The sequence below is a fragment of the Varanus komodoensis genome, unplaced genomic scaffold (genome assembly GCF_004798865.1).
Source record: "Varanus komodoensis strain SLA01 unplaced genomic scaffold, ASM479886v1 scaffold1, whole genome shotgun sequence".
Lineage (NCBI taxonomy): Eukaryota > Metazoa > Chordata > Lepidosauria > Squamata > Varanidae > Varanus > Varanus komodoensis.
In genome coordinates this window covers 51436974-51463211 of record NW_025335268.1, presented here as the reverse complement: position 1 = coordinate 51463211, position 26238 = coordinate 51436974, and the positions used below count along the sequence as shown (strand labels likewise).

The 26238-nt window shown below is 41.6% G+C and overlaps 1 protein-coding gene across 1 annotated transcript in view; it reads left to right on the top strand.

Moving 5' to 3' along the window:
• Positions 1 to 24436, top strand: part of CLVS2 (clavesin 2) — a 48569-nt gene extending 24133 nt beyond the window's left edge. Inside the window, exons 3-5 of the mRNA XM_044449071.1 lie at positions 16705 to 16815; positions 20599 to 20819; positions 24349 to 24436. Coding sequence (XP_044305006.1) covers positions 16705 to 16815; positions 20599 to 20819; positions 24349 to 24436 — 420 coding nt within the window. The remainder of the gene's footprint in view (positions 1 to 16704; positions 16816 to 20598; positions 20820 to 24348) is intronic.
• The last annotated feature ends 1802 nt before the right edge of the window (positions 24437 to 26238 follow it).

The following is a 26238-nucleotide window of genomic DNA, read 5'->3' as shown; positions in this document are numbered from 1 at the left end:
CTAGTTATTACGAATTCTCTTGGGCCAAAACTGAGTAAGAAATAATGAAGTTTAAGACTCAGACATTTATATCTCCTAAGTGCAACTGTCACTTTAAATATTCCCTAGCAAAAACAGAGCCAGTGTGGTGTGGTGAGTAAGAGCATGGAATTGGGACTTACGTAATCTGGGCAGTGGTCCCTGCTCAGCCATGGAGCCAACTGGGTGACTCTGGACCAGTCACAGACTCTCAGCCCGACCTACCTCACAGGGTTGTTGTTGTGGGGGATAAGATTGAGAGCCATGAGGAGAGTAAGTGACTTTGAGGGGGGTTTTTAAGACAAAGGTGGGATATAAATCTAATAAACAATTAAGCTGTAGCATATCTTAAACATTAAAGTTTAACCCTAGGAAGTATGCAGCTGGGGTTATTGCCATCAAAACGATGCAGATGTGTCTGTGCCCTGGAGGTCAGTCAGTTTTGCTTATAGGAACATAAAAAACAGAAAAACAGAAGGAAATGCTGGATCAGACCAGAACTCCACCTAGTCCAGCGGTCTGTAAACAGAGTGGCCAAGCAGCTTCCCATGGGAAACCACAAAAGAGCCAGCAGGGCCCACAAACAGAATGTGAGTGCCACAGCACCCTCCCACCCAAGTTCCACCGCAACTGGCATACTGCCTCTGGGACTGGAGGCAGCATGTCGTCGTCAGGATTATAGGGCAAAGCCACGAAGAGCCTCCTCCTCCACCGTGTATTTGCCCAGTCTTCTTTTAAAGCCTTCCAAATGGGTGGCCATCACTACATCTTGTGGAAGTGCGATCCATAGTTTAACTATGTGCTGTGTGAAGAAATACTTCCTTTTATCTGTCCTAAATCTCCTACCAAGCAGCTTTAGGGGATGGCCCTGGGCTTTAGTTTTATGGGAATGAGAGGAAAACTGCCCCCTTCTGTCATCTTCTAAGAGCTTTTTGTGAAATTTGTCCTGTGGCCTTTTACTTTTGTCATGGGGTGGGATAAAACTTTTAAATATGTAACAAACACGCACTCAAACATCCTCTGTAACTCCCACTGCACACATTCTCTCACGCCTTTTATACACACACGTGGCACATGCAAGTACCTCTCTCTACCTCTCAGATGGACACACAAAACACATTCCCAGTGTCCTGAACGCACACAACACAAAAAGCAAAGCTTGACTAGTGGCTGGCCATACCCCGACCAGGCTCCCTCTGCCAGCCAGCAGTGTTCACTCAGCCTTGTCTTCAGCTGTGGCAGTGGACGATAGGTTTGAGACAAGGCATGTAGCACAGGCTTGCCTACTGCCATTGCTACCCACCCAACCCGTGACCCAGTCCCCACCAGCTGTGTATTCAGATGAAATGTTCCCCACCTGATGCTCCTCCTTGGTTTCTCCCCTCCAGTCCCTGCTGCCACGTCCAGGACAGAGACTAAGAGTAGCGTATGTTCCATAGCGGCTCAGTCCTTGCATGTGCAGAAGCAGTCCTGGCTTCAGAATTCTGGGGACCCTGCGCAAAGTTCCCTCAATAGGCCTCAGCCTCACTGAGCTTACCTTCTCTCTCTTACTGTCACCTGCTGCTAGGGCTTCTCCTCCTCCTCTTCCCAGCATCGCAAGTGCTTGCTTGGCAAGCAGAGAGCCAGCGAGCAGGGAAACAGTGACTCCTGCTTCTCCTGTTTCTCACCACCACCCTTGTTTGGCTCACAACAAGAGACAGGTGAAGAAGAGAGTGAAGGGAACCAGCTGGTGTGTGACCTGGCCAGCCCTGATTCCAGCCAGCCTTGGGCACAACATGTGTAGGAGAACTCCTTCTCCCACAGGTGCTTCCCTGGAGAAGACTGGTTTGAGACTGATGCCACGAGAAGCATGTGACATAGCAGTGATTCAGGCAAACATGCTTTTTTAACAACTACGTGTAGGCTGTGGAACTCCCCCCATCCCCACAAGGGAATGTAGGTTTGCTTCCTCTCAGTTGTTCTTCCACCAGCGAGTAAGGACTGCCTTAGTCCACAATAAAGCCTTTGGCTGTTAGTGGGTTTTTTGACTTGGATGTGCTTTGTCTTCCATAATTATTATGTTTTATTGTACCTTACATGTCTTGTTGGTTAAATCTATTTTCAATTGTTTTTGTAAGCTGCCTAGAGTGCAGTCTTTGGTAGAAAGGTGGAATATGACTCCAAATAAACAAACAAAGGTGTGTACAAAATCAATGTAATTATTTTTAATTCATAAATAGCCATAAGAAAACTGAACAGAGACAGGAGCATAGATAGCTTCTCCCTTCGTAAGCTGCCCAGAGAGTAATCCTGACTATTGTGTGGGGTAGAAATTTAATAAATAAATAAAGATGCAACAATAACATCAGATAATTCAGGGAATATGTTTCAATCAAGTGAAGTTTGGAGTATTTCCTTGTTGAGAAAATTCCATGGTAGGTTTTACAAGACAAATCTATGTCTGTTTATCCATAAGTAATTTCTCTTTATTTCTCTAAACCTTTATTTAAACCCTATTGCATGGGTCCTCAAACTATGGCCCATGGGCCGGATGCGGCCTGCCATGCCCATTTAGCCGGCCTGTCATACAGGTTTTGGACTCGCCGCCAGCACCCACGCATGCGCGCACAGGTGGCAAGGCGGGGGCTTGCTCGTGTGGAGATAATTTTGGACTCGTTCGAAGAAAAGGATCTCCTTGTGAGCAAGCCTCCGCCTCACAGAGCGCGCGCCCAGAGGCAGCTTGTTCGCAAGGAGATCGTTTTGGACTCGCTTGGAGAAAAGGATCTTCTTGTGAACAAGCCGGTGTCTCGCTGCGCGTGTGCACGCCCCCCCCCCCCCCCCCCCCCGCCTGCTCTGCCTTGGCGGCCCGCGCCCATCGCCGGCACCTTTCAACTGGCCCCCTGTTAAAAAAGTTTGAGGACCCTTGCCCTATTGTGTTAAATCCTATTGTGTTAAATCAAGGTGTCAGATTGGAGCTTTTCAGTAGCAACCCCATACCCACTTTCCTAGGAGCCAGCCCCATTGAACTTAGTGGGGACATTGAATTACTTCTGAGTAGTCATTCATAGGATCATACTCTTAATCATTTGTCTTAGTATGACAACTCTACATTTTACTGTTTCCCTCTGAGATCCATTCACCTAGGCACCTGGCTATGAGAAGCATTATAAATCCTTTTCCCACAGTAGAAATGATAGATTTTCTTTTGCTTCCATTCACATTATGAAGATAAAGCACCTCAATATTTTTTACTGCTTTGTGTAGGAGTGTAACACTGAGGAAAACCTTTATGTAAGTAAATCAGGAGAATGATTTTATGTGTACCATATTATTTATTTATTAATACCTGTGGCTACAATCTAATCCTTCAGCTCTTAAAAGCTCTGTATTCAAATGCCATGCTTACTACAAAGTTTTTTGGGTATATATATATTTTATAGCTTAAAGGTATGCTAACCTTTTAGCAACTTTTGCTTAACAAGGACTCTTTTGAGAAAAAAAAGCATTGTTTTTATATGGCTCTATATCGACATTTACTACTGTGATCAAATACAGTACTAAAAGATTTTTGTTCTAAGTAAAATTTATTTTTTCTATTTTTTTCAATATTGTATTGTGCTTAAGATTTCTTAGGGACTATATTTTAGTGAATATTTTCTTAAGTGTTTTTTATGCACAGAAAGATAAAATAGATACATATACTAAGACAAACATTTGGCTTATTCCCGTGATCCAACTTACATACAAATTCGACTTAAGGATATTCTCAGGAATGGAGCTCATCTGGAACTCAGGGACTACCTTTAATCCTTGCAGTCATCCTGGCAACCTGGAGAAGATGTTGAGAAAACTTTTTTTAATGAAAAAGAATGGCTGAATCAATAAGGGCATCAAAGAGATCAAGTCAGACAGAATGAAACTCAACAGAGGCAAATGCCAAGTTCTCCACCTAGGTAATAAAAAAAAAAGCTGCATTGATACAAAATGGGGAATACTTGGCTCAGCAGTACTGGGAGTGAAAGGAATCTTGGAGTTATTGTAGACAGCAAGCTAAGTATGAGCCAGCAGTGTGATGCATCTGCAAAAAGGACAAACACTATTTTGGGATGCATAAATAGAGGTATCACTTCTAGCAAAAGAGAAGTACTCATTCCCCTCTACTCTGCATGAGTCAGATCTCACCTGGAATACAGTGTTTTGGGCACCCAGGTTTAAAAAGGATGCTGATATTCTGGAGAGGTTCAGAGAAGGACAACAAAGATGATACAGGGTCTGGAAACTAAGTCTTATGGTAAGAGGCTGGGAAAAGAAGACTACGGGGTGGCATGATAGCACGCTAACTTATTGCACACTATAGTATGTAGAACATTGAACTTAAACTACAATACACCAGATGCAGGTTAGACCAAGGAAGAATTTCCTAACTGTAAAAGCAATGTGGCAGTGCTAAGACAGGATGTGTGCTTTTCCACACTCAAGGCATTCAGGAAGAAAATAGACAGTTATCTGAGTGGGATGGTGTAACTGGTGTCCTGCAGCAGCAGGGAAATGGACTCGATGGCCTTCTTGGTCCCCTACTATTCTATAATTCTATGAATTGTGTGACAGTTTGAATTATAGCATATGTTACACATGGTGCATGAATAGGTTCTAAGCAAAATCTAACCTGAACTGTTCAGAATCTTTCCAGTAGCAGTTAGCTAGTCCAACATTAAAGAACCATATTACCAGACTGTCCACACAGCTAACTGGACAAGAGAGTAAAAAAGTGAGCTAGCAGATTGTATGGACAGTAGAGAAATTTCACTGATGAAGTTACAGCCAGAATAAACCACTGCTGTTTGATTGTTTCAATGCAAATGCACCCTTAGATAGTTCTCCAGACCTCTTTTTATAACAATTTCAATATAGGTTTCTGCAGTGGGGTGATCTCTTTTGGAGATGAGCTCTGTGGTGTGAATTTTTAATTATTTATCAAGCATTTAGGCAGTAATTTGAAACAGCTACTAAACTCTATAATTATGTATTTAAACAGCAGGCTATAATAGTTCCAGAACAGCCATTAAAGTCTATCTAATCAATAGTGTGTGACTTCTGAATGTTTACTGATGTAAAGCCCATAAACATGTACCTGTATGGCTACTGGGACAGGATTCTGTTCCTTCAGGTAAGAAGTATGCAGACAAAATCAGCTGCATTGAAATGTGTCTGCATCTCCAACAGCTGGAATGTGGCAAAGGCCCAGGAGAGTCCTTTGTGGAATGCTAGGCTGGAGCAACCCATGGCCACCAAGCTGGGAGGTTTCGGAAGGTTGTGGGGGATTTTTTGCGGGGAGGGAGTTGTACTGCTATTGCAGGTGACAACAGCATCAACTGTGTTAGTGGCCTAGCCACATTTTGTATCCAGGGAAGAAATGAAACTAGTGCTAGGCAAGTGTAACATAGGGGTTAGGGTGTTGGACTTCAGAGATCCTATCCCATTCAGCCATAAAATTCACTGGGTCTGTATGGGCCAGTCGTGGACTTTTAGCATGACCTACTCCACAGGGTTGTTGTGAGGAAAAATGGAGATGAAGAGGATTCTGTAACCTCTTTGGGGCCCTTGCAGGAAAAGAGGTAGGATATGAATATAATACATAAATAAAATCTCTCCTCCAATTTCCTGCAAGTTTTCGCCTCATTAAAAGGACTTCCATTTTTCTGCCTCTTTCTCATGACTCTTTTCAGCTTGATTTGGAGGGGGATATTTTTGCTGGTGTTTTGACTGAAATGCCTGTAAGGTGGCTGAGGGTGCAGGTTTTTTCCTCCATTTCTAATACATGTTTCTCCAGATTCCCTGCACTTCCTGTCCTGAAAAAGACCCAAGGGAGGCGTTACCTTATGATGCATTCCCCTGGACATTAACCAACATGCAGGAAGCCAAGACAGTATCTTCTTGGCTTTCACTGTACAAACATCTCCCTGGAAACCTGTAGCCTCCTTGGCAATCTTATAGTTGTGATAAGCCCAAGAACCCCAAACCGAACCCATGCAAATTTCTCCCAGCTTTTCTTCTAAGATTTTCTTTTTAAAGCCAGGTCTTTTCCATCAGTGTGAAAGAGAAAGTTTTAAAAAATGCAGTAGAAATTTTCCACACTGTGCTTGTCTGTGGTGGTGGTGGTAAATTGTCTCAGGGCATAATATCCTCCAACACCAGGTAGCTCTGTTTGGTTGAACTGACGGTTGAGTCTTAAGGCACCCTTCCCTAGTCCGGTCCTCTCCAGTTGTCTGGAACTACAACTCCCAAAGTTCCTGGGACCGATGGGAGTTGAAATCCACAACATTTGGAGGGCACCTGGTTGTTAGGAAGGCTGGCACAGTGTGTCCGTTTGGGACTCTGCATTGAAGATTTGGAAGACCTGAACATGCAGTGGTGTCTGAGGAGATTGGTTTTGCTTTTGCTGAACATTATGTGAAGGAAACTGGCCAACTGATGGAGCCGCAGATCTTCCTCACCTGGGTTCATATGCCCAACTGCAAACAATAGTACATATTTGTAAAGGAATTGTTTATAAACCATAAAAATGTGTGTTGCCTGCCTGCAAAGATTGTAATCAGGTAGGAGCATACCTGCTGCTGTAATTTCCCTAAAATTCCATCACACCCCACCTGATTATTATATTATCTTAGAAGTGGCAAGTTGCTTCTTAGAGAGGATGTACTTGGCCTTCCTCTTGTGTGCAGGCACTTGGTCGTTTTTGCAGAAGAATGATAATGATTTTCCCATCCACCAGGCTAAGGATGCCAGCATAATAAACATGATCTAATCAAAGGAGATGGAAGGGATGAATAACTATAACATCCATCACCTCATTGTGAGACAAGACAGTGCATCCACTGGTTGCTCACTGAGCATTATTGCCAATCTGGACTGCAAGCATGGGATAGGAAGTAGGTTGAGATCAGTGCTGGATGCGTCTTTGTGCACAGGCCATGGAATCTGGTAGATGTTAATCAATTTGACCCTTTTTAGACTTTCCAAAGAAGCTAACTGGCTGGGGTTCAGCCACTGTTTCATTCTAATTGATGATTTTTGATGACATTGCTGAATTTATGAATTGTTTGTTCCATTAAGCAAATGCAGCCCGCCTTTAGCTTTTTTAAAAAAATAATGGCAAACAAATTTTCTTGGCGGTTTAGGATATGAAGCAAAGATGACTTTGTGTCCATGAAGCTGAAGGACAAATTGGGGGAAGCAGAAGGAAATTGCTGTGCAGAATTTTGAAGACAGTTTTTACTTCTCGCAAAAGTGTAGTTCATATTAAGAGCATTTGGACATTTATTATTGATTTCAACAGAATGTGGGCCAAGCCCTTAGAATACAGCATGATTTCATTCTGTGGCAGCTGCTAGTATTCTACCTTTACCTTCTCTGTAAAACTGGAAAAATAGCACAAGTAATTCCTGCAGGCTTGGGCTAGGGGCATTATTTTAACAATTCTGTTAAATCAAAATATTATATTGAATTGCCAGCAGTAAATGAAGTGAAAGGGCATTTTACTGTATTTGCATGGGCAAATTTACAGTGAATTTATTGCTGATTTGACTGCTTGATATGTCTCTTCATCTTGCAGGATTTGCACTTGGCCAGCAAATCCAGTACTTGGCCAGTGATAATTTCTAAAGGGAAAAGGCCAGCAGAAAATGATTACCATTCTTTTTCTTTCATTGCTTGGAAGAGACATCACAGATGGATTTGGAGCACATTAGTACTCTGGGCACTTACTAGTAGAAGACTCATTATTTATATAATTTTATTTAATGCATTCAATTTATATACCACCCGGCAGTCAAAGCTCCTATTAAGTGGGGTATACTGAATTGCAACCATCAGTGGGTTTTCTGCATTTTCAATGCAGAAGGAAACTCAAATTAATGTGGTCCTTATTCTGTCTCCTTACATTTACATTTAAATCATTAGACTACTACTAATAAAGAGAAAATGAACAAACACTTGCTCAAGACTTAATAGTTTGGGGTGAAAGGTGTCCCCCTCCTCTCCTTTTCTTTTTTTTCCATCACAGAATAGCGGAAGCCAACATTGCTTGAGGTCCAGTACATTCGGTCTGGCTTTGCTCTGTGTTATTTCCTCGGGCTGTAACCTTGCGCCTGTTCTTGGCTCACTCAAATGTTGCATTGCTGGCCCCTTCTGTGTGTGCGTGTCTCTGTGCAGAGTTACAAAAGTGACTTTCTGTGCCATAATCTCCAGGCTGTCTCAGCACCTGCATCCTCCGTCAGTGGCCAATTGCCATGCACAATGCCAGTTTGCATCCAGGCAGAGCAATTTTGATTGCGTTTCTGCCTGTCATGTAGCCTCCTGATGGAGGCTGTGTACAGCTGGTGAGAATATGGCTCTTTTCTCAGAGGAGGACTCTTGACTGTTCAGTGAAAAGATTGCAACTCTCAGTGTGGGATTAAAGCCTCATCTATGCAAAGACTCACGGTGCATCTAAAGGAGTCTGTGCTAACAGAGCTCTTTAAGGAGCACTTTGGTCTAGTTTTTCTTCTGTGGCACCCTTGGGCCCTGATCCAGCTCTGGTAATACTATTTATTTTTCAACATTCTCTGTCACCTTTCTGACACTCATGACACCCCAAGTGGATTACAGTATCATAAAACCAGAATTATATAAACCACAGAGAACAGTCAATGGGAAAAAAGAAAGCTGCCATTGCCCAGACAGAGAGAGCATAAAAAATTCAGGCAAGCGCATGAACGGTTCCATAGATGCATCAGAGAAGAGTGAGTAAGCTGCAGTTTAAGGCAGTACTCTTATGGGAATAGCCAGAATGTGGGGGGCAAAGCAACCAACACCAATCAGCTGAATGTGACAAGTTGCGGCTCTTGAGGGGGAGTATATCCCCATGTTGCTCAGAAAAGTATTCCAGTTTGCTCAGTAGGGCCCAGAGGAGCAGCGCAATGTGGATGGAGATGTGCATCTCTTGCTTTGCCTCCACCTGCAGCTTCAGTCATAATGTGCAATTACGGGCATGTGCCTTCCTGCTAGGGCTGTAAATGAACAGTTGTGAAATAAATCTGTTGAAGCAGAGGTGGACTCAGCATGCGCAAGTGCGTGCATGCTGAAAGTGGAGGGCTGTGCTGATACTAAACAGAGGTGAATCTGGGTTGGATCCAGAATTCTGCTGAATCCACTGTGCTGATGAGGAGAGCTCCTCCAGACCCCTGAAAATGCTACACGGAGAGTCAGGAGACCCAGCTGGATATGGTGGGAGCTCCTGAGCTTTAGAGTGGAGGGAGCCTCTGTGAGCAGGGCCCTTCCTTTCACAGAAGACAAATCTTGGACCTAATTCATTAACCAAACATAATAGACATAATACAGCCACTGGGTTCAGATAACATAACCATCCACACTTTTAAAATTTGAGTTGTTGAAACATTGGCGATCATAGTTTCTGAAGAGAAACATTGTGTTTTGAGCTGTGGGCTGTTTGTGCTTAGCAAAGCATCCTTTGTTAACCTGGCTAGATTGAGACATGATAACCCATGTTTCACTTACAACCCATGATTCAGCATCGCACTCAACCCATACTGAGCTCTGAGTGTGGGTTGTACTGCCTGAACCCAGTCATAAATTAGGATGATGGATGGCAAATGACAGTAGATAGATTTTCCCCTTTCCCCCACTCCATCCTTTTAATAGTTCCTCAAAAGTAAGTCCTGCTGTGTTCAGCGGCACTTCGGTCCATGTATGGATTGCAGCCCTTGGCCACCCCCATCCAGCCTGCTGATGTTCCTCCCTGAATTGTCCATACCTTGGAGAAGGGTGAGGGCAGAAGCAAATTAGATCTATTGAGAGCCCCTCTTCAAGCAAGACTGGTGCCATCACTCCTGTCTCCTGAGCTGGGGGAACACCAGTGAGCTGAGCTGCATCGCCACCATGCACCGTACATCATTCCCACCTGTGTGCCTGCCCTACTGTATTGTATATCATGCTCTCCTTCCTCCTCTCTACCCTGTTGTCCATCCTCAGTTACCACCACCCTCCAGCTCACTCACAGAGCGATCCAGAGGGCAGGTTCCCCGAAGAGCCCGTCAGTGAGAACAGCTCTGAAGCCAACATCCTAGGATGCCCCTCTGACTATGTCTGCCTCTAAGGAAGGATCCCCCTCAGTGCCGGGCACTTGGGCCCAGCTGGAAATTTTAGGGGCCAAACCCACTTTTCCCTGTCTTCTGGATTGTCCTGAGATGATCTTAACTGTGAACCTGGGGAAGTGGCTCCTGCGTAAAACTCCCCCTAGTTGCTCTTCCCCATGGCATTTGCTGTGGTGGGGATGGTGTGGTTCTTCAGAGTATCTGCTGCTTGGGTTCAGTTGAATATGGGTTGAGTGTGGATTGCTGTTAAATCATGTGTTTTTGATACAGCGGATTTTGATAAAGTGGGTTCTTGTGCTTTCTGAATTCATCTGGGCTAGCAACCCGTTGTTTGTTGTTGGCTAAGAACTGTGAGGTTTTCTTTATTTTTATGGCTAATGAACTATGGTTTGTTAGTCTAGCTGGGGTCATGATAACCTGTATTTCTACAACAGCGCACAGTTAATGACAAACCACCTACAACCTATATTCAGATCCTGAGTGTGAGTTATTGTCTGTGATGTGGAAAAAATGATGCTATTATTTTTCTGTGTGGAAAACTTTCCACACCATGCATGGCTGTGTTTATCTATGGTTGTGCAGGCTGTTGTGCTGCAATTGATCGTGTTAGATGGCTTAAAGGATTGTGACAAGCTCTAGCGATCAGTTGCCTGGGGAGGGGGGTAACATATGACAAGCCCTTCTGCGCACAATGTGCTTGGCTTCTGACAGGGTCTGGATCATTTGCATTTGCCCCCTGTTGCTAAGATTCTTCAGTAAAAACGGAAGGAAAGCTGAAACTAAGATTGAGATTATTGTTTCATTTAAGAACATAAGAAGAGCCCAGTATCCAGTATAAGATGAGGCCCAGTATCCAGTATAAGATCAGGCCCAGTATCCATCTAGCCCAGCATTTTGTCCACACAGCAGCCAGCCCCCTGCCCAAGGGATCCTGTAAGCAGATTCTCCCGCCTGTGCCCACAAACACACGTGCATCCTTGCGAAAAGCCATGTTCAGCTCATTATTCTGAACCAGATTTCCACAGCCTGCAGAGGATCTAACAAGCAGAGCAGAGAGTGAGTGAAGCTGAAGGTGCTATATTACTGCAGCAAAAGAAAACTAAACTACTGATATTAACTATATCTGCTCCCTTTGGGTTCATATCCTGAAAACAGTGTGCTTTGTTTTAGGTTTAGTCGTGTTTTATTCAATATAAACAAACATCATAAGGAAATGTATCCTTTGTCTTTATATTTTACAGATATTCCAATACAATGATTTCCACATAAAGTGTTGCATGTATTTGAATACAACATTTAAATGATACCATGTTTGCTTAATTTAATTTCCCCCTAAGCAAATATTTCAGTTTAAATATTTTGTAGCTATTGAGAAAATTTTTGATACATTTATAGAGGATATAAAATTGTCATAGGTTGCATTTTAGTTCTTTTTACTAAAGATGAGATATTCTGTGTACTTACTGAGGGAGGAAGAGCTTTGGAGAGTAAAAATGAGTCAAACCAATATGCTTAACCTGGTAACGTTATTTATAATATTGGGGAACTTTCCTGAAAAAAATTCCAGTCACATTTCCAGAAAATGTTCCAGTTGGACTTTTTCTGGAAAACCTACATCACTGGTTACTGTGTTGTCTGAACTGAGACCCTGTGTGCTTCTGGAGGTGCAGGGAGAGGTTCAGAGAGCCGCTGTGTCAGTGCTTTCCTTCTGCAGCAAATGCCATAGCAGGAAGGTGGCGGATGGGCCTCCTGGGAGCAGCTGGTGGAGTGCCACCATGTTGGAGCAAGGCTGTATCTGGCGGCCTCTTGACAGGGTGGGCAGGAGCAAGCAATTCACTGTCTCTCCAACTCTGTCACTTAAGGCAAGAGATTCACCACATCCATGGGAGCAGGTGGTCCTGGCCTCAAGGCACTGGAAGTGCTCCCCAGTAATCTCCAGGGAGAGTTGGTGCCATATGGGTGAACATATATGTATACATAGATATTATTAGTGATACATTCAAGGCCAGTGCAATGTATCTCTGATTGTTACTGCATGGCCATATGTGTTGTCATTTTGTGTTTGTATTTTGATGATGATGATGATGCCCTTGAGTGTGATTTGGAAACTTCAATTCAAGGAGATTTTGGCAGACAGAATCTTGACTGGTTTTTCTGGATGAAGCTGTAGCACACCAATTCCTGAAGAGCTGTGTTGGCTCTTCGTTTGCTACCAAGCCCTTGAATGTCTTGGGGCCCAAATGACTGAATGAGCACCACCCCCCGTATTACACTGACTGCCTACATTAAAATCTTCATGGGAGGCTTTTCTTCAAGCAGCATTGGTGGATGAAATACACCATGGATTTACAAAAGGATTTGCCTTCCCTGCGATAGCAGCCTGCCTTTGAAATACCCTGCCAAAGCAGTTATAATTGGTGCTGACTTTTCTTACTTTTCCCTTTTTTTCTAGGCATTTTGGCTGTCTTTTTCTTTTTCAAAATATGGATTGGTGTGTTTGCTTGCTTGCTTGCTGGCAGAATCATTTTTAGATGAAAAATAGCAATATCATTTTTAGGTGACAGGCACTGAATGCAGCAAATGACCAGGACAATATCCTTTCTGGGAAGTGCCTAAGTTTATTGAGGATTGATGTGCCTTAGAAAATAAAATTTCCTTCCTCAGGGACATCTGGAAACTTGTAAAAGTAAATCCCTCAGTTCTCTCATGATGGAATCAAACCAAATGCATGTTAGATAATACCCTCTACAGATCTTACTTCTGCAATTCTGCTTGTAATAAACTTAACTGATAGATTCCCATGGAACCTTTCCTGCATGTTGACCTAGTTTACATGTAGTAACAACTCACAGTTAATAAATCATGTATTGCTGAGAAGATGAGGAGGAGTGAAGGTGCATGCTTGTTTCTCTGTATCGGCCATCTTCTTGCAGCAAGATAAGCAATCCTGGGATGCAACATTATGATGGCTGAACCCAGAATTCCAAGCTGTCTGGGGCATGAACTAGTCAGAATTTGCACCCTCAGCATAACCAGTGTTGAACGATGATGAAAGTTGCAGTCGAACAGCATCTGGAGGGCTACATGTTCCTATTCTTGCTACACAGAATTGTAGTGGGCTAAAATGTTAAAACTAGATGAAGAAACAAAACCTATCTCCTTCACCAGATTCATGGCATTTCTACAACTCCTGCATTCTCTCTCTCCCGATTCCTTCCCCTTACTTTTCTTTCTCTTTTCCCCATTTTGTTTCTTCACTGTTTTCAACTTCTGTTGCTCCTTCAGGGAATCAACCTAGTCTAAATGTGCAGGACTTCATAAAGAAAGAACAATTGTTCTTCCATCTTCTTCCACCCTGCAATGAATTTCATGGCCATTGTGCCTATTTTCTATGTCAGTAGAAAATAAATGTTTGAAGAAAATAAACTGTTAACAATCTTCAATATATCATTTCTTTCCATCACTTTGTTAGCCCACCTCTTAGTTCCATGACAGTCTCGTTGGCTCCTTGTGCTAAGAACCTACTCTGTACAAGTTTTTTCTCGCCATATATTGTTCCATCTTCCCATTCTACCATCTTTTTTCCTGCAATTGGGTATCCTACCTTCCATGTCCTGGAATCCATTTGCCCCCCTCACCCTATCAGTCTCCCTATCCCAGAGTCTGCAAACTCTGTTCCCACAGCGGACTGCTCCATCCTTTTTTTTTTTTGTCTTTGCCTCGAAATAATAACGCTTTTACTGGATGACAACAAAAAACCTTTATTCTTCTGCCCCTAAGTGAGTGAATTTTCTCTGTTGGTGCTTTTTCTGTGAAACATGAGCCTGGACTGAGGCCCATTCATAATTATGTCCATGACAAGTACCAGCAATTTATTTATTCATTTCATTTAGAATTGAAGCTCTTTGGGTGCTTAACAATCAAAGCATAAAACTGTAAAATACAATAGCATATAGCTGCACTGTTATACAGCTAGCAATGCATTTGGAACATTTGAGTGGGGGGTGTTTCTGACCTCCCACTTGAACCCCTTTGGGTTCCTCTATCGTGCCTTTCTATTGTTTTTGCATTGGAAGAGAAACATGTTTAACATGGCTTGTCTTAACTTGAAAAATATTCCTGAAAAGCTGAGTCCCCTGTGCCAGAAGTTTAGGGGGGGGATGTTCTTACAGCTGGGACCTCAGAGTACAGTTGGACCTGGCTAACTTCCACAGAGATCCCTCCCCATGAAAGAAATTAGCACACACATCGGCACACTCCCAGTGGTGTAGATTAACAAGTTTAGTTTGTTTGGAGGAGTTCATCTTAGAGAATGAATATAAGGTAAAAATTGTCCTTTTCTTCCAGACTTAATAATGTCACAAAATCACACCAGGCAGCCTTGTAAGTTATGCTTCATTGGTAATAAAATGTGTGACATCTCTCTTTTGATCCATAGCTAATAAAATCTGTAAGAGCAGCTGTTTGCCTGAGGTAATCTTGAAGAGTAACAGATGCAATGATTCTGGATTCCTAGAATCCTTTCGAGGATATTTTGTTTATGACAAAACAGAAGTTAATCTTTGTGTTATGTCGGTCTGAGGTTATTTCCGGTATACATCAACTTCATATTGTAAAACAGTCTGACGGCTGATACTAAACACAGATATACATGGCATGAGAATGTAGTCTGCTCTGATATTTCTAAGAGCACAAGAAGCATAATATTTGCCAGCTATATTCTTGTACAGTGTGTGAAGAACATCAGCCTTCCCTAACCTGGTACCCTCAAGATACTTTGCACATCAACTGCCATTGGTTCCAGCCAGAATGTCCAATGGTTAGGTATGCTAATCCAAAAGATATGAACAGCATTAGTGTTGGGGAAGGTGGATGTACACTAACATTTGCCACACTTCTGAAAATGTATTTTAATACAATTGTTAGCTGGGTGCTATCAATTCAGATGTTAATAAATTACAAAAAATATGTGCTGTATATCAAATAAGAGCAACTAGACCAATGAATGCATCAGTGCTGTCCCTTAAAGGGATTTTTCTTTTTGCCATGGCGCACTGACTTGCATTGAGTTGTAAGCAGGGGTGAAATGAATCACGCTACCATTTCATACTCTCCACTCATTTCCAATTTTGTGAACTACACCTTTAAGTGTGGGAGGAATGACAAAGAATTATTTATTTAGTTATTTTTATTTGTACGATTTCTGTACCTCTTACTATTAAGAAAAATCTTTAAATGGTTGCCACATAAATATTAATATTACATATCAAATAACATTTAAAATTCTATTTAAAGCAATGCAATGAGGATAATTATGTCTAGAGGAGCAGTAAAATGGAACAGGATGGTTCATTTAATTACAGGCTGAAGAAAGCCAGGTTGAACAGGTGCATTTGCAGGAATCATTCAAAAGTATGGACTGGTCTTAGCTGCTTGGTTGTCAAAATGTAGTTTTAAATTTTTTAAAGATGTAATTTCATGATGTTTCATTGTATTATTCTATATTGTATTTCACTGTATTTATTATTCACTGTCCAGAGCTCTTCAGCTATTGGGTGATAGAATGCCCCATAACTGCCCCTTGCTACTATATAGTCATACATAGATATTCATATCCATCTCTTTCAAGGAAAGATTGGACAATTCAAGGAAAAATTGGACAACCACATGCTGGGTATTACATAAGCAGAGCCAGAGGGAGCTGAGGGTCAGACTAGATGACCTGGAAGACCCCTTCTCACTTTATTTCTATGTTTCTATATATGCCCAGTCCTCCAGTTACAAATGTCAGAGTTAAGTACTACCCATACTTACAAATGAGTAAACCCAGAAGTCCCAGCTTGTCCTTGAGTGGCAAGCAGATACCAGGTGGTAAGGAGAGGGAGGGAGGGAAGAAGGAAGGAGGGAAAGGGAAGGAGGCAGGAAAAAGTGGCAAGCAGTGAAGTCGAAACTAGAAAGCAGTTCCAGTGGTAACCCCCCTGCTCTCCAGCTGCACAGTCGAACCTTGTCTCTCCAGCACCAGGTCCATCCCCTCCAACACCAGTCCCATCTCCATCATCATCCAGGTTATGTTAGGCTTAATGTTAGCTCAACAATCTGCTTAGCATTATTTGTTAAAAACAAGCATTATTTTTTAAAAACGACCCAGTAACATTCCATTCCTGGGTTTTTAATGCAGTGTCTGAATGCAGAAATCTGGATTGCTGACAAACAGCCCAAAGTCTTAACCCATTATTTGTTATTTGGAAGAAACTCTGGATTGTTTTCCCTTAATCAACCCAGAATTCCAAGTTCAGATTTTGCATCAAACAATATTGGAATGGGAGTACATGGTTGTTGATGAAAGCTGATACAAAGCCAGTTGTGGCTAGTGGAACATCTCTGCCAATTCAAGGGTTGATACATGTGAACCAGCCAGGCAGCCAGCCAAACCTACCATGCAAAGTTGTTATAAAATGGGATAACTCTTTACACATACTATACTGAGTGTCTTGAGAGGAAGCTTGAGTTACAAATGTGATCTGCTAACTGTATTTGTTTTTATATTCTTTCCTAGGACAGTTTTCCAGCTCGCTTTGGAGGAATTCATTTTGTCAATCAACCATGGTACATCCACGCCCTCTATACAGTCATACGGCCCTTTTTAAAGGAAAAAACAAGAAAAAGGGTATTCTTCTCTTCTTTACTTTCATAATGAGTTTTGCAAATGCAGGGTTTGTGGATGAGCAGATTGCATTACCAATAAAAAACAAAACAAAAATGTTTTGGTAATGCTTGACTTTATATTTGTGATGTCTCATTATTATGATGGTTTATTTATCAACTATCTGTACACCCACCATCAAACTATACACTTGTTTTGTCATACAAGATGCCAAATCTCAGGGATCACCATTTGATATTCCAGTCAGATGGAGCTTAATTTCCAAGAGCTTAGGGTGCTTTGAGGAATTAGAACGAACGTAGTTTTAAAAGCATGGGGACAAGTAGGCAATATACATTATATAACAGATAAAACATTGATACTAACAGATTTTAGAATCCAGATGGTAACACAAGCTAAACAAAATTGACCTTAAACTATTGGTCATAGGGACATGAGAAGCTGCTACATATCAGCCTGGTTCACACATTTGAGTAACCCATTGAGTAAAAGTCATATTTTTTGCCCTAAGGTTTGTCTTGCAGATGATTAAACAAGCCACAGTTTCTTACCCCCTCAGTCCCTGGGTTGTTTGTTTCCCTCTTCCTTCTCCACTTGCCCTCCCTTTATTCCAGATCCCTTTGTGATCCTATAGCAATGATAATGCTATCATATAGCAATAATATAATGGCTATATTAATAGCATGTAAAGTGTTTGCAACCTTGATAACCTGCCAAACAAACCATTAACAAACAAACAACCTTAGTTCTTGGGTCACACATCATGACAAACCCATGGTTTAAGCAACCTAGAGTTCACAAAGTACACGCCAAACATTCTCTTTTGTGATTGTTCATGGTTAAAAAAAAGTTTTGTTAGTGCAGATGCCTTCAGATAGCACAGCAACCCAGAATGCAAAAAGCCATGCCCTGATTTTACAATAGGTATAAACAAGGCTAGTGAGTCAAACCATTGGTCCACCCAAGCCAGTGCTGGCAGCACGGACTGGCAATGGTATTCCAGGGTTGTAAGGGCTCTTCTAGCTTTACCTGGAACTGCAGAGATCTAACTTGGGACCTTCTCTGTGTAAAGTGTGTGGCCCAGCACTGTGCTATGGCCTTTTCTCTTGGCCTAATAGCAACAGAAACCATGTCCCACGTTTAAGAGCCATTCAGCATTTAAAGGTGCTGTCTGAACCTAGTTCAAAATGGTCTTGGTCTATCTAAAATGGGAGAAGAGGTGCTCTTGGTTCTGCCATTTATCAGCTGCTGTGCTGTTTCTTAGATTGATCCACATAATGGTATAAGTAGTTAACAGAGATAGTAGACTAATTAGAGATATTAAACTAATTTTCTCCCAGCAACCACCCAATCAATGGTTGGTCTATCCCATTTTGTACCAGTGGATACTTAGTGGACACCCATGTAGAGAACAGCACAATAGATTAATTGAGGTTACAGACAAATAAATAGCTCTTTCTAATTTTACATTAGACAAAAGCAGAACTGCTATATTTTCACTTCCCCATCAGCAAACCATGGTTCCACAACAATTGACACTCTACACCTGTACCAGATATAAAACCTACCTTTGAAAATACAGCAGCATTTGGAAAGCATCTTAAAATAGGCTGGTTCTGCTCTATGCTTTGGAAGGAAATAAAAGAAAGCACTACTGTACATGCTGAAGCACTTGCGACTACTTCAAAATTCTTGCTAGGATGCAGCCACTGACAATATGTAAGCAAAATGTGACATGCAGCTGAATTTCCATGCACTGTTATAGTCATACTCATTGGATTGGATAAAGGAAGAACATGTAATTTCTATGACTGCAGTACTGGTCCCACTCAGTAGGATATGCCTAAATGATCCTGCTGGAGTTGAATAGTTTCAGATTCCCTATTATCAAGGCATTCTGTTTCATTTGTCTCTTTTTTCTATTCAAAATAACATAGTGTTCCTAATAATATATTTGATTTTTAGTCTTGCAAATACACACAGGGAGACTTCAGAGCACTTAGGAAACAATGGCTGTTAGTTCTTCCAAATTAAAGACACACACTGAAGCATGATCTTGCTAGATTTATTTGTATTCCATCTTCACCTTCTGCGACAAACCTGCATGAACCTTATTACAATACATGATGTACTGGAACTTACCTGAATGTTAAAATTTAGTCCAGTGGATATGAAGAAAGCTGTGTGAATATAGTCTACTTATTCAAGGAAGTCTATTTGCAAAATTCTGTTTCTATGCCCTGCAGTGCCTAACTTCAGTGAAAGCTCGACCTGGAGCTTTCACTAGAAGCTCAGGTGACAGCAGCGGCGAGGAGCGCTTTCCTCCAGCTTCGGCTGATTCACCAGCTGCACCCCTATCTGGAGTATGACAGCCTCGCAACAGTGACTCATGCACTGGTGACTTCCCGTCTTGACTTCTGTAACAAGCTCTACGTGGGGCTACCCTTGAAGACGGTCCGGATACTTCAATTGGTTCAAAATAGAGCTGCCAGGCTGCTGACGGGGACGGGACGTTATGTTCACATGACTCCAGTCCTCCGTCAGCTTCACTGGCTTCCCATTGAAGTCCGGGCCCAATTCAAGGTGTTGGTGATGACCTATAAAGCCCTAAACAGCCTGGGTCCTGGTTACCTGAAGGAGCGCTTGCATCCATATATGCCCAGCCGCTCCTTGAGATTGGCGGGTGAGGCCCTTCTCCGGGAACCCTCCGTGAAAGAAATTAGGAGGGTGGGTACTCGGAGGAGGGCTTTCTCTGCGATGGTGCCTAAGTTATGGAACGCGCTCCCCAGAGAGGTCCGCCTGGCGCCGTCGTTATTTGTTTTTTGGCGCCAGGCGAAGACCTTTTTATTCAAGCGGCATTTTAACTGTTAATATTATTGGATTTTATCTGGCCAGGGCGGCTTATTTTATACTGTATTTTTGTATTTTTAATTTAATGTTTATATTCTTGATTTATATTATAATTATTTTAACTTACTGTTGTAAGCCGCCCCGAGGCTTCGGCGAATGGGGCAGCATAAAAATGTTTTAATAAATAAATAAAATATCCCATCCCACCTTGGACTCCCCTTGTACTACATCTCAGGCCTTACCTGAGTGTCCCCTGATCATCAGGAGAGGCTTTTCAAGGGGGTGAGGTGGGGAGGAGAAAGAGTGAAAGGCCTCTTTCACAGTGGACTTCTGCTAGTTGCCAGCATAGATGTAATCCTAACAATGCAAGGTGGCCAGGTTATTTTTAGCATAGCTTATTTATTAGAAACATTAGGCCTGCCCCTGTATTTATGATCCATAGAATGAGTCTCAACATTCCCAGGGTCATGTGCGTACCAGTGGGATCTTTGCTTTTTCTTCTTTGAGCAGCAGACTCTCCCATATATTGCTAAGTCCTCCATAGTATTAGAAGAGTTTTACCCTCTGGCATGGCATGGGTGGGATGCTGCCACTTGAGTAACAAAAGCTCAAATTTCTTTGGGTACACAGAACACATTGCAAAGTTTGTGCATCCCAAACATATCTGAAATAGATATGCAGATGATGCTGTAGCAGCGGCCTTCCCTTTAGTCTTCCAGTTCATTCTATTTGTCTCCTAACAAGCCAACTGTCCCAAAAGGTTCCTGTATGGATTTAAAGTGCCTTCTTTGCTGGAGTGTTTAGAACATGTAGACAAGCTTTCATTGCAAGTGCAGCTGTGCTCTTGAAGTCTTACAAATATTTTCTGCTTACAGCTACTGCCTCTTTGACTAAAAGTGCCTCTTTATAAGGCTTTTTAAAATCATCTTTTAACAGATATTTCTCCATGGAAATAACCTGAACAGCCTGCACCAGTTGATTCATCCTGAGATCCTGCCTTCTGAATTTGGAGGAATGCTGCCGCCTTATGATATGGGCACATGGGCAAGAACGCTGCTTGATCATGAATATGATGATGATAGTGAATACAGTGTGGACTCCTACAACACTTCAGCGAAAGAGGTAGACAAGGACCTGTCTCCCAAATCCATGAAGAGGTACGTTTGTGCCAGAACCTAAGCAATTTCCAGACTGAATGCCTGATGCTGAAAGCCAGGGCACTCTTGTGTATCACTTATGTGATTCAGCCAATCCGATAAATAATCATGCGTAATAGTGAGAAAATACAACACTAATAATGTAATTTATTTATTTAATAGATTTACACTATTAACATCTCAAAGCAATTTACAGGAAGACTGAACTATTTTAAAACATCATTAAATACACTGCAGTACATAATAATTATAACATATTTACATAAAAATAATAAAATATTAAAAATCAGATTTAGACCATAATTTGTGAACAAATGGGACAGCACAACCAATCAGTTCGATAAAGAAATGGGTCTTTAACTGAGACCTGAAATATACCACACTTGGCATGGCCCAAATACTGATGCGGGGGAGCATTCCCTAGGGTAGGTGTCACCATGGAGAAGGCCAGCTTCCAGATAGCTGCAAGATGTCAGTCCACAGGTCATGGTACAGCCAGAAAACCTCCTCTAGTGATCTCACTTACCACAGAGGTCTAAATTGGGGAAGACAGTAACCAGTAACCTCATCCCAAGCTTGCCAGATCTTTACATACCAACAGCAAGACCTTGAATTTGGCCCAGTAGCTACAGGTAGCCAGCGCTGAGGTAATATGTTCAACATTGAGGTAATATGTTCGGCCAGGAGTCCTCCTCAGCATCTTGGCTACTGCATTCTATACGAACTACAATGTCTGGACCAAGCAGAAAGATAGCCCCACATAAAGACATCACAGGAAGTTCCTTGTGCATGAACTACAGTGATCAGACAACGCTTTTCCTGGAAGGGAAATACCAACTTGGACTGGTGATAGGTCCACAGAAGTCAGTTTAGCCTCTAAGGACAGCAGTGAATCCCAGAGCACTCCAACAATGGGAACATACTGTGGACCATGGAATTTCTATTCTGTGAAAAGTACATAAATTCCAGATGTGAGAACAACCCATGGTGATGAATTCCCCCTTTGACATTATACTAGAAACAGAAGAAATGTGGAATTGAAACAGGCAAAACCAGATTGGTATGCCCCATTTGTCAGATCTTGCCTATTTGTTACATTTGTATGAGCCAGACTTCATAGTATTACTGGGAACAGAAAGAGTACAGAGTGCAAGTTTTTATATATTTAGAAATGACAGAATAAGTCAACAATATTGCTGGGATTCCATGCACAGCTGCAGTTTATTCCCATGTCTGAATTAGTCCCATTTTAGCAAAGATCATACCTGAAGGCAGACCTTTACAATAGAAGCACCCTAGGATTCCGCAGTGACCACAGTTTCTTTATGATTTATCAGAAAGCTTGAATGCATGTGAATGCATTATCTTTGGATGCTTGTGCCATGTCTGTTGACTTGAGATCTGCTGGAGAAAAACACATATGATTGGACATTATTTAGGTTGACAAAAATTAGTTTTTCTATTCCATTGATGGAAAAAAGGTTCAACTCATGTCAGAAGTACAAGTCTTAATCCCAAAATATCCACTGTAATCCTTTCTTCCCTTCCTTTCTTCCTCCTGCACATCTTGTGAGCCATCTACTTTCTCAAGTTTTTAACATCCCTGTTAGGCAATTCTGAATTCAGTTCAATGGACATCTAGGAACCACTTGTTTTATTGTTCAAATGAATTAAGCTTTGTGGTTATGCCTTAGTTAGCAGTCATGGTAATCTTTAAAAAGCTGGCAGTGTTTGATTGTTTGTTTATAACCTGTTCAATTAGCTGGATTGGCAAATGTACTGTTTTCCCAAGGATTGTGTTGTTCTGTGGCTTTGGGAGCTCTGTATTGGGTGTCTGTTAACACTGTTTTTCCAGAGGTCAATAAGACTTCCAGGTAGCAATTATCACATTATCAGCAGCTTATGGCTGGCATGAGCTTTCTGAAATCCGAGCCTTTTTCCTCTGTAAAACAGGGAGATTTTACCTTAGAGCTAATGCTGATGAATGAAAAAAAAAGCTTACTTGCTTTTAGTAACAGCTAGCAAAGTTTGGTTTCAATAAGATTTATTGACTTCAGATGGTTTTTTTAATTTCATAGAATTACTATATTTTTAAGGTCTTCTTAGTAGAGCAGTTAGTAGAATGGAATCTCCTCTACTAACTTTTCCACCTTGCAACCTTATGTTAACTGTCCTGTTTGTGACAACTCTTTCTGTCTGTGTAAATGCAAACTACATGTCCATGTGCAAGGATCTGGCCATTCCAGAGCATAAATAACTAGCTGGAAGTGGGGCTGGGTGTAGATTTACATCAATTGTGCAAGGGGAATCTTTCCGCTCAAACCTGCTTCTCTTAACAGGAGCACAGCATGAATACCTTTGGATCACTGTGGCGGAGGGCCCCTGTAAGGTCCTTGGCGAGCCACAGAGATGAGATAAGAACTTTTCCAAAAGCTGTGTCTTATGAAGAACATATATCAAAATGGAACTGTAAAGTTTATTTATTTATTTAAAACTTTTATTTGCCATCACCACATGCCTCGGCATCTCAGGACGGCTCACAACGTACAATAACAAAATCCATAAAATTATATAAAAACAAAAACAAAAAACAAAGCAGCAACAGTTAACGATAAAATATTAATTTTTAAAATGGCAATTAAATAAAAAGGTTTTAACCCGGCGCTGAAAAGAATATAAACTCGGTGCCAGGCGCACCTCTCCAGGGAGCTCATTCCATAATCCAGGCGCCACCGCAGAGAAGGCCCTAATGTTAATTGTGATGGGAGGGGAAAAGAAGGGCAAGCATTCGTGCTGCACCATTGATCATTTCAGCTTTCAGGGTGGGGAAGGCTGTGGTTTCAGAAGCTGAATTGGATTGAGAAGTGTAGGAGAAAGGGAAGATGAGCTTTACTAGCCTTTTTGTGCTCTGTCCAAAACACAGAAAGGTAGAGTAAGGATCCTTTACATCAGAGTAAATTCAAAACAAAGATGAAGCACAGATATTTTCCTTGTCCTTCTTAAGGCATTACCAGGTAGAGTCCACTAGAGGTCAGATCCCAGAAAAGAGAAACACTCAGAGCTGAGACTCCAAGTCATCCAGGCCATGGGTATCCTGGCAGAAGCTCTTCAGAGTCACCTGGAGTAGAAGACTGGGCAGGCATGCATTTGGAGGCTCCAAGGGCTAGCGAAGCTGCTTCTGAAATCACAGCACTGACTTCGAATCCAACACATATGGAGGGGAAGGATTCTTCAGGGTGCCTGGCATGCTTTGGCCCATAGTTGTGCTTTTAAATCTGTGAGAGTGCCTGAAACCCTGGCGAACTGCAGCCAATCATTTTGGACATTGCTGGGTCAGAAGGACCAGTGGACTGATTCAACGAAAGACAGATGCCTGTGTTTTTACATCTCTTGCTGTTTTTACATTCCCCACCATGTTTAGCAGGCAAATGTTTTGGACACAGACCTACTAGTCGTAAAAACTCTGGAACCTGCCTTCTTTTATCTTTCAGTGATCCATAACAGGTCTTTGCTTTCAACCCCTTTTCAGGTCTCAGTCAGTGGTGGACCCTGGAGTTTTAAAGCGTATGGATAAAAACGAAGAAGAAAACATGCAGCCGTTGCTTTCACTCGACTAACGATGTCTGAGCTTCAAGCATGAATTGGGGTGGAAGGTATTGCCTTTCAGCAACAAGCAAACCACTGGGAGAGAATGTACCAGCTGGAATCCTATTTTTCATGTTAATGTAGCATAATGTAATGAGGCAGGTTTTGCCAGTCATCCTGGAACATGGGTGCCCTGGGCTGGAAAACAGGGTGGGATGGGGAATGAAACGGAGAAAGATATCAATAATATATTCTGTAAGTGCCAACCTGTTTGTAAATAGAGTCTATTCCTTCTCTAGGCATTTGTAAGTAATGGTAGGGATGTAGTACAGAAAAAAAACCAAGAGTGACTATTAAAATGTGCCAGTTGAATGCACTGTGAAGGAACAGTAAGCACTCAAACAAAAAATCAGCCGTAAGTAACTTTCATCATTTTTATACAAAGCCATATACAGCTTTCATACTGATTGTTTTGCTTTCTTTCTGCAGGTTTTCTTTAAGAAGGGAACATAGGATCCTGTAGGCATTCCTGGTTTAGTATTTCTTCTGTTATAAGCTTGTAATTCACAGACGTTGCTGTGGTTCATAACTGAGACTATAATACATTTTGCATTCCAAAAGGAAAACTGAATTAAGCACCATTCCTTAATATAATTGGATTGTTTGTGAGACATATGATTTTTACCATTTTCACACAAAGTCTAGGTTTTGAGTGCTCTTTGGGTCCTTAGCATAAGATGGGCCTCAAAAGATTTGCCTCACATGGGTGTCCATATTTCACAACTTTCCTCTTTGTGTGTAACCTACTCGGTAATGTTCAGCGTTCCACTCATACTTAGGAGAAACAGACTGACACATACTTTCTAAATCTTATGAAAAACTGAATACATAATTATATATTTTTACCAGTCTCTGCATATAAACTGTCATTGGTAGATAAGTATATTTAATCAAGGATTTATAAAAAAAACAAATCATACCTATTTGGTGTGCTTAGAGTTTATTATAGATTGTATATTAAGGCAATGTCATTGTTAACATAGTAAAAGATTAAGTACAGCATCTTACTTCGATCAAAAATTGAATTGTCATGAGCATGGTGATGTACAGCACCATGCTGAAGCCACCTTTTGTTCTGTGATGTAATCGTGTAGATGAAATATGTGCCATATTAGACAGAGAATACATTTTTACCTCAAAAGGCCAAACAGTCTCCCAAAGCAGACTGAACACGGTCATCTGTAGTTTAAGGGATATATTTTCATCTCTGATGTGCTGTATGCATGTGTATTTCTACTGTACATCAAGACAAGAATGTGCCGTATAAATAACTGGACCTCTTTCATCGGAATTGAATAGGAAAGAACAGGAACGATAAGATCTCGTGCTCGCAAAAACCCTGAAATGTTATTATTAAGCTATAAAGGGCTCTGAAGAAATATATTAGAATAAGTTAGAAATTATGTAAGATGCTTAGCATAAGGCTTAAAGAGATTGTGATCCTACGGAAAATCTTCAGAGGTCTGCAGTTTCAAGAATGTAGAATGGCTTATTTGTATTAATCACCTCCCTACTCTTCCGAGATCACCTGTTGTTAACTCTTGAAAGAAAGAATTGCATTGGTTCACATAAAACGACAACCCAGACCCTGGGCTGAGTGTGGATTCTTGAATTAGGGGGTGTTGTTTAATCACGGGTTGTTCTTGAATCCTGCTGAATCTTTAAACCCTTTGCCATGTTTAATTGTGGATTGTTTACCATAAACAAGTCAGTAAAAGCATTCATATTTTGTTGTAGGTGTGCAAACTCTGCCTTAAGTATAATTAAACCATAC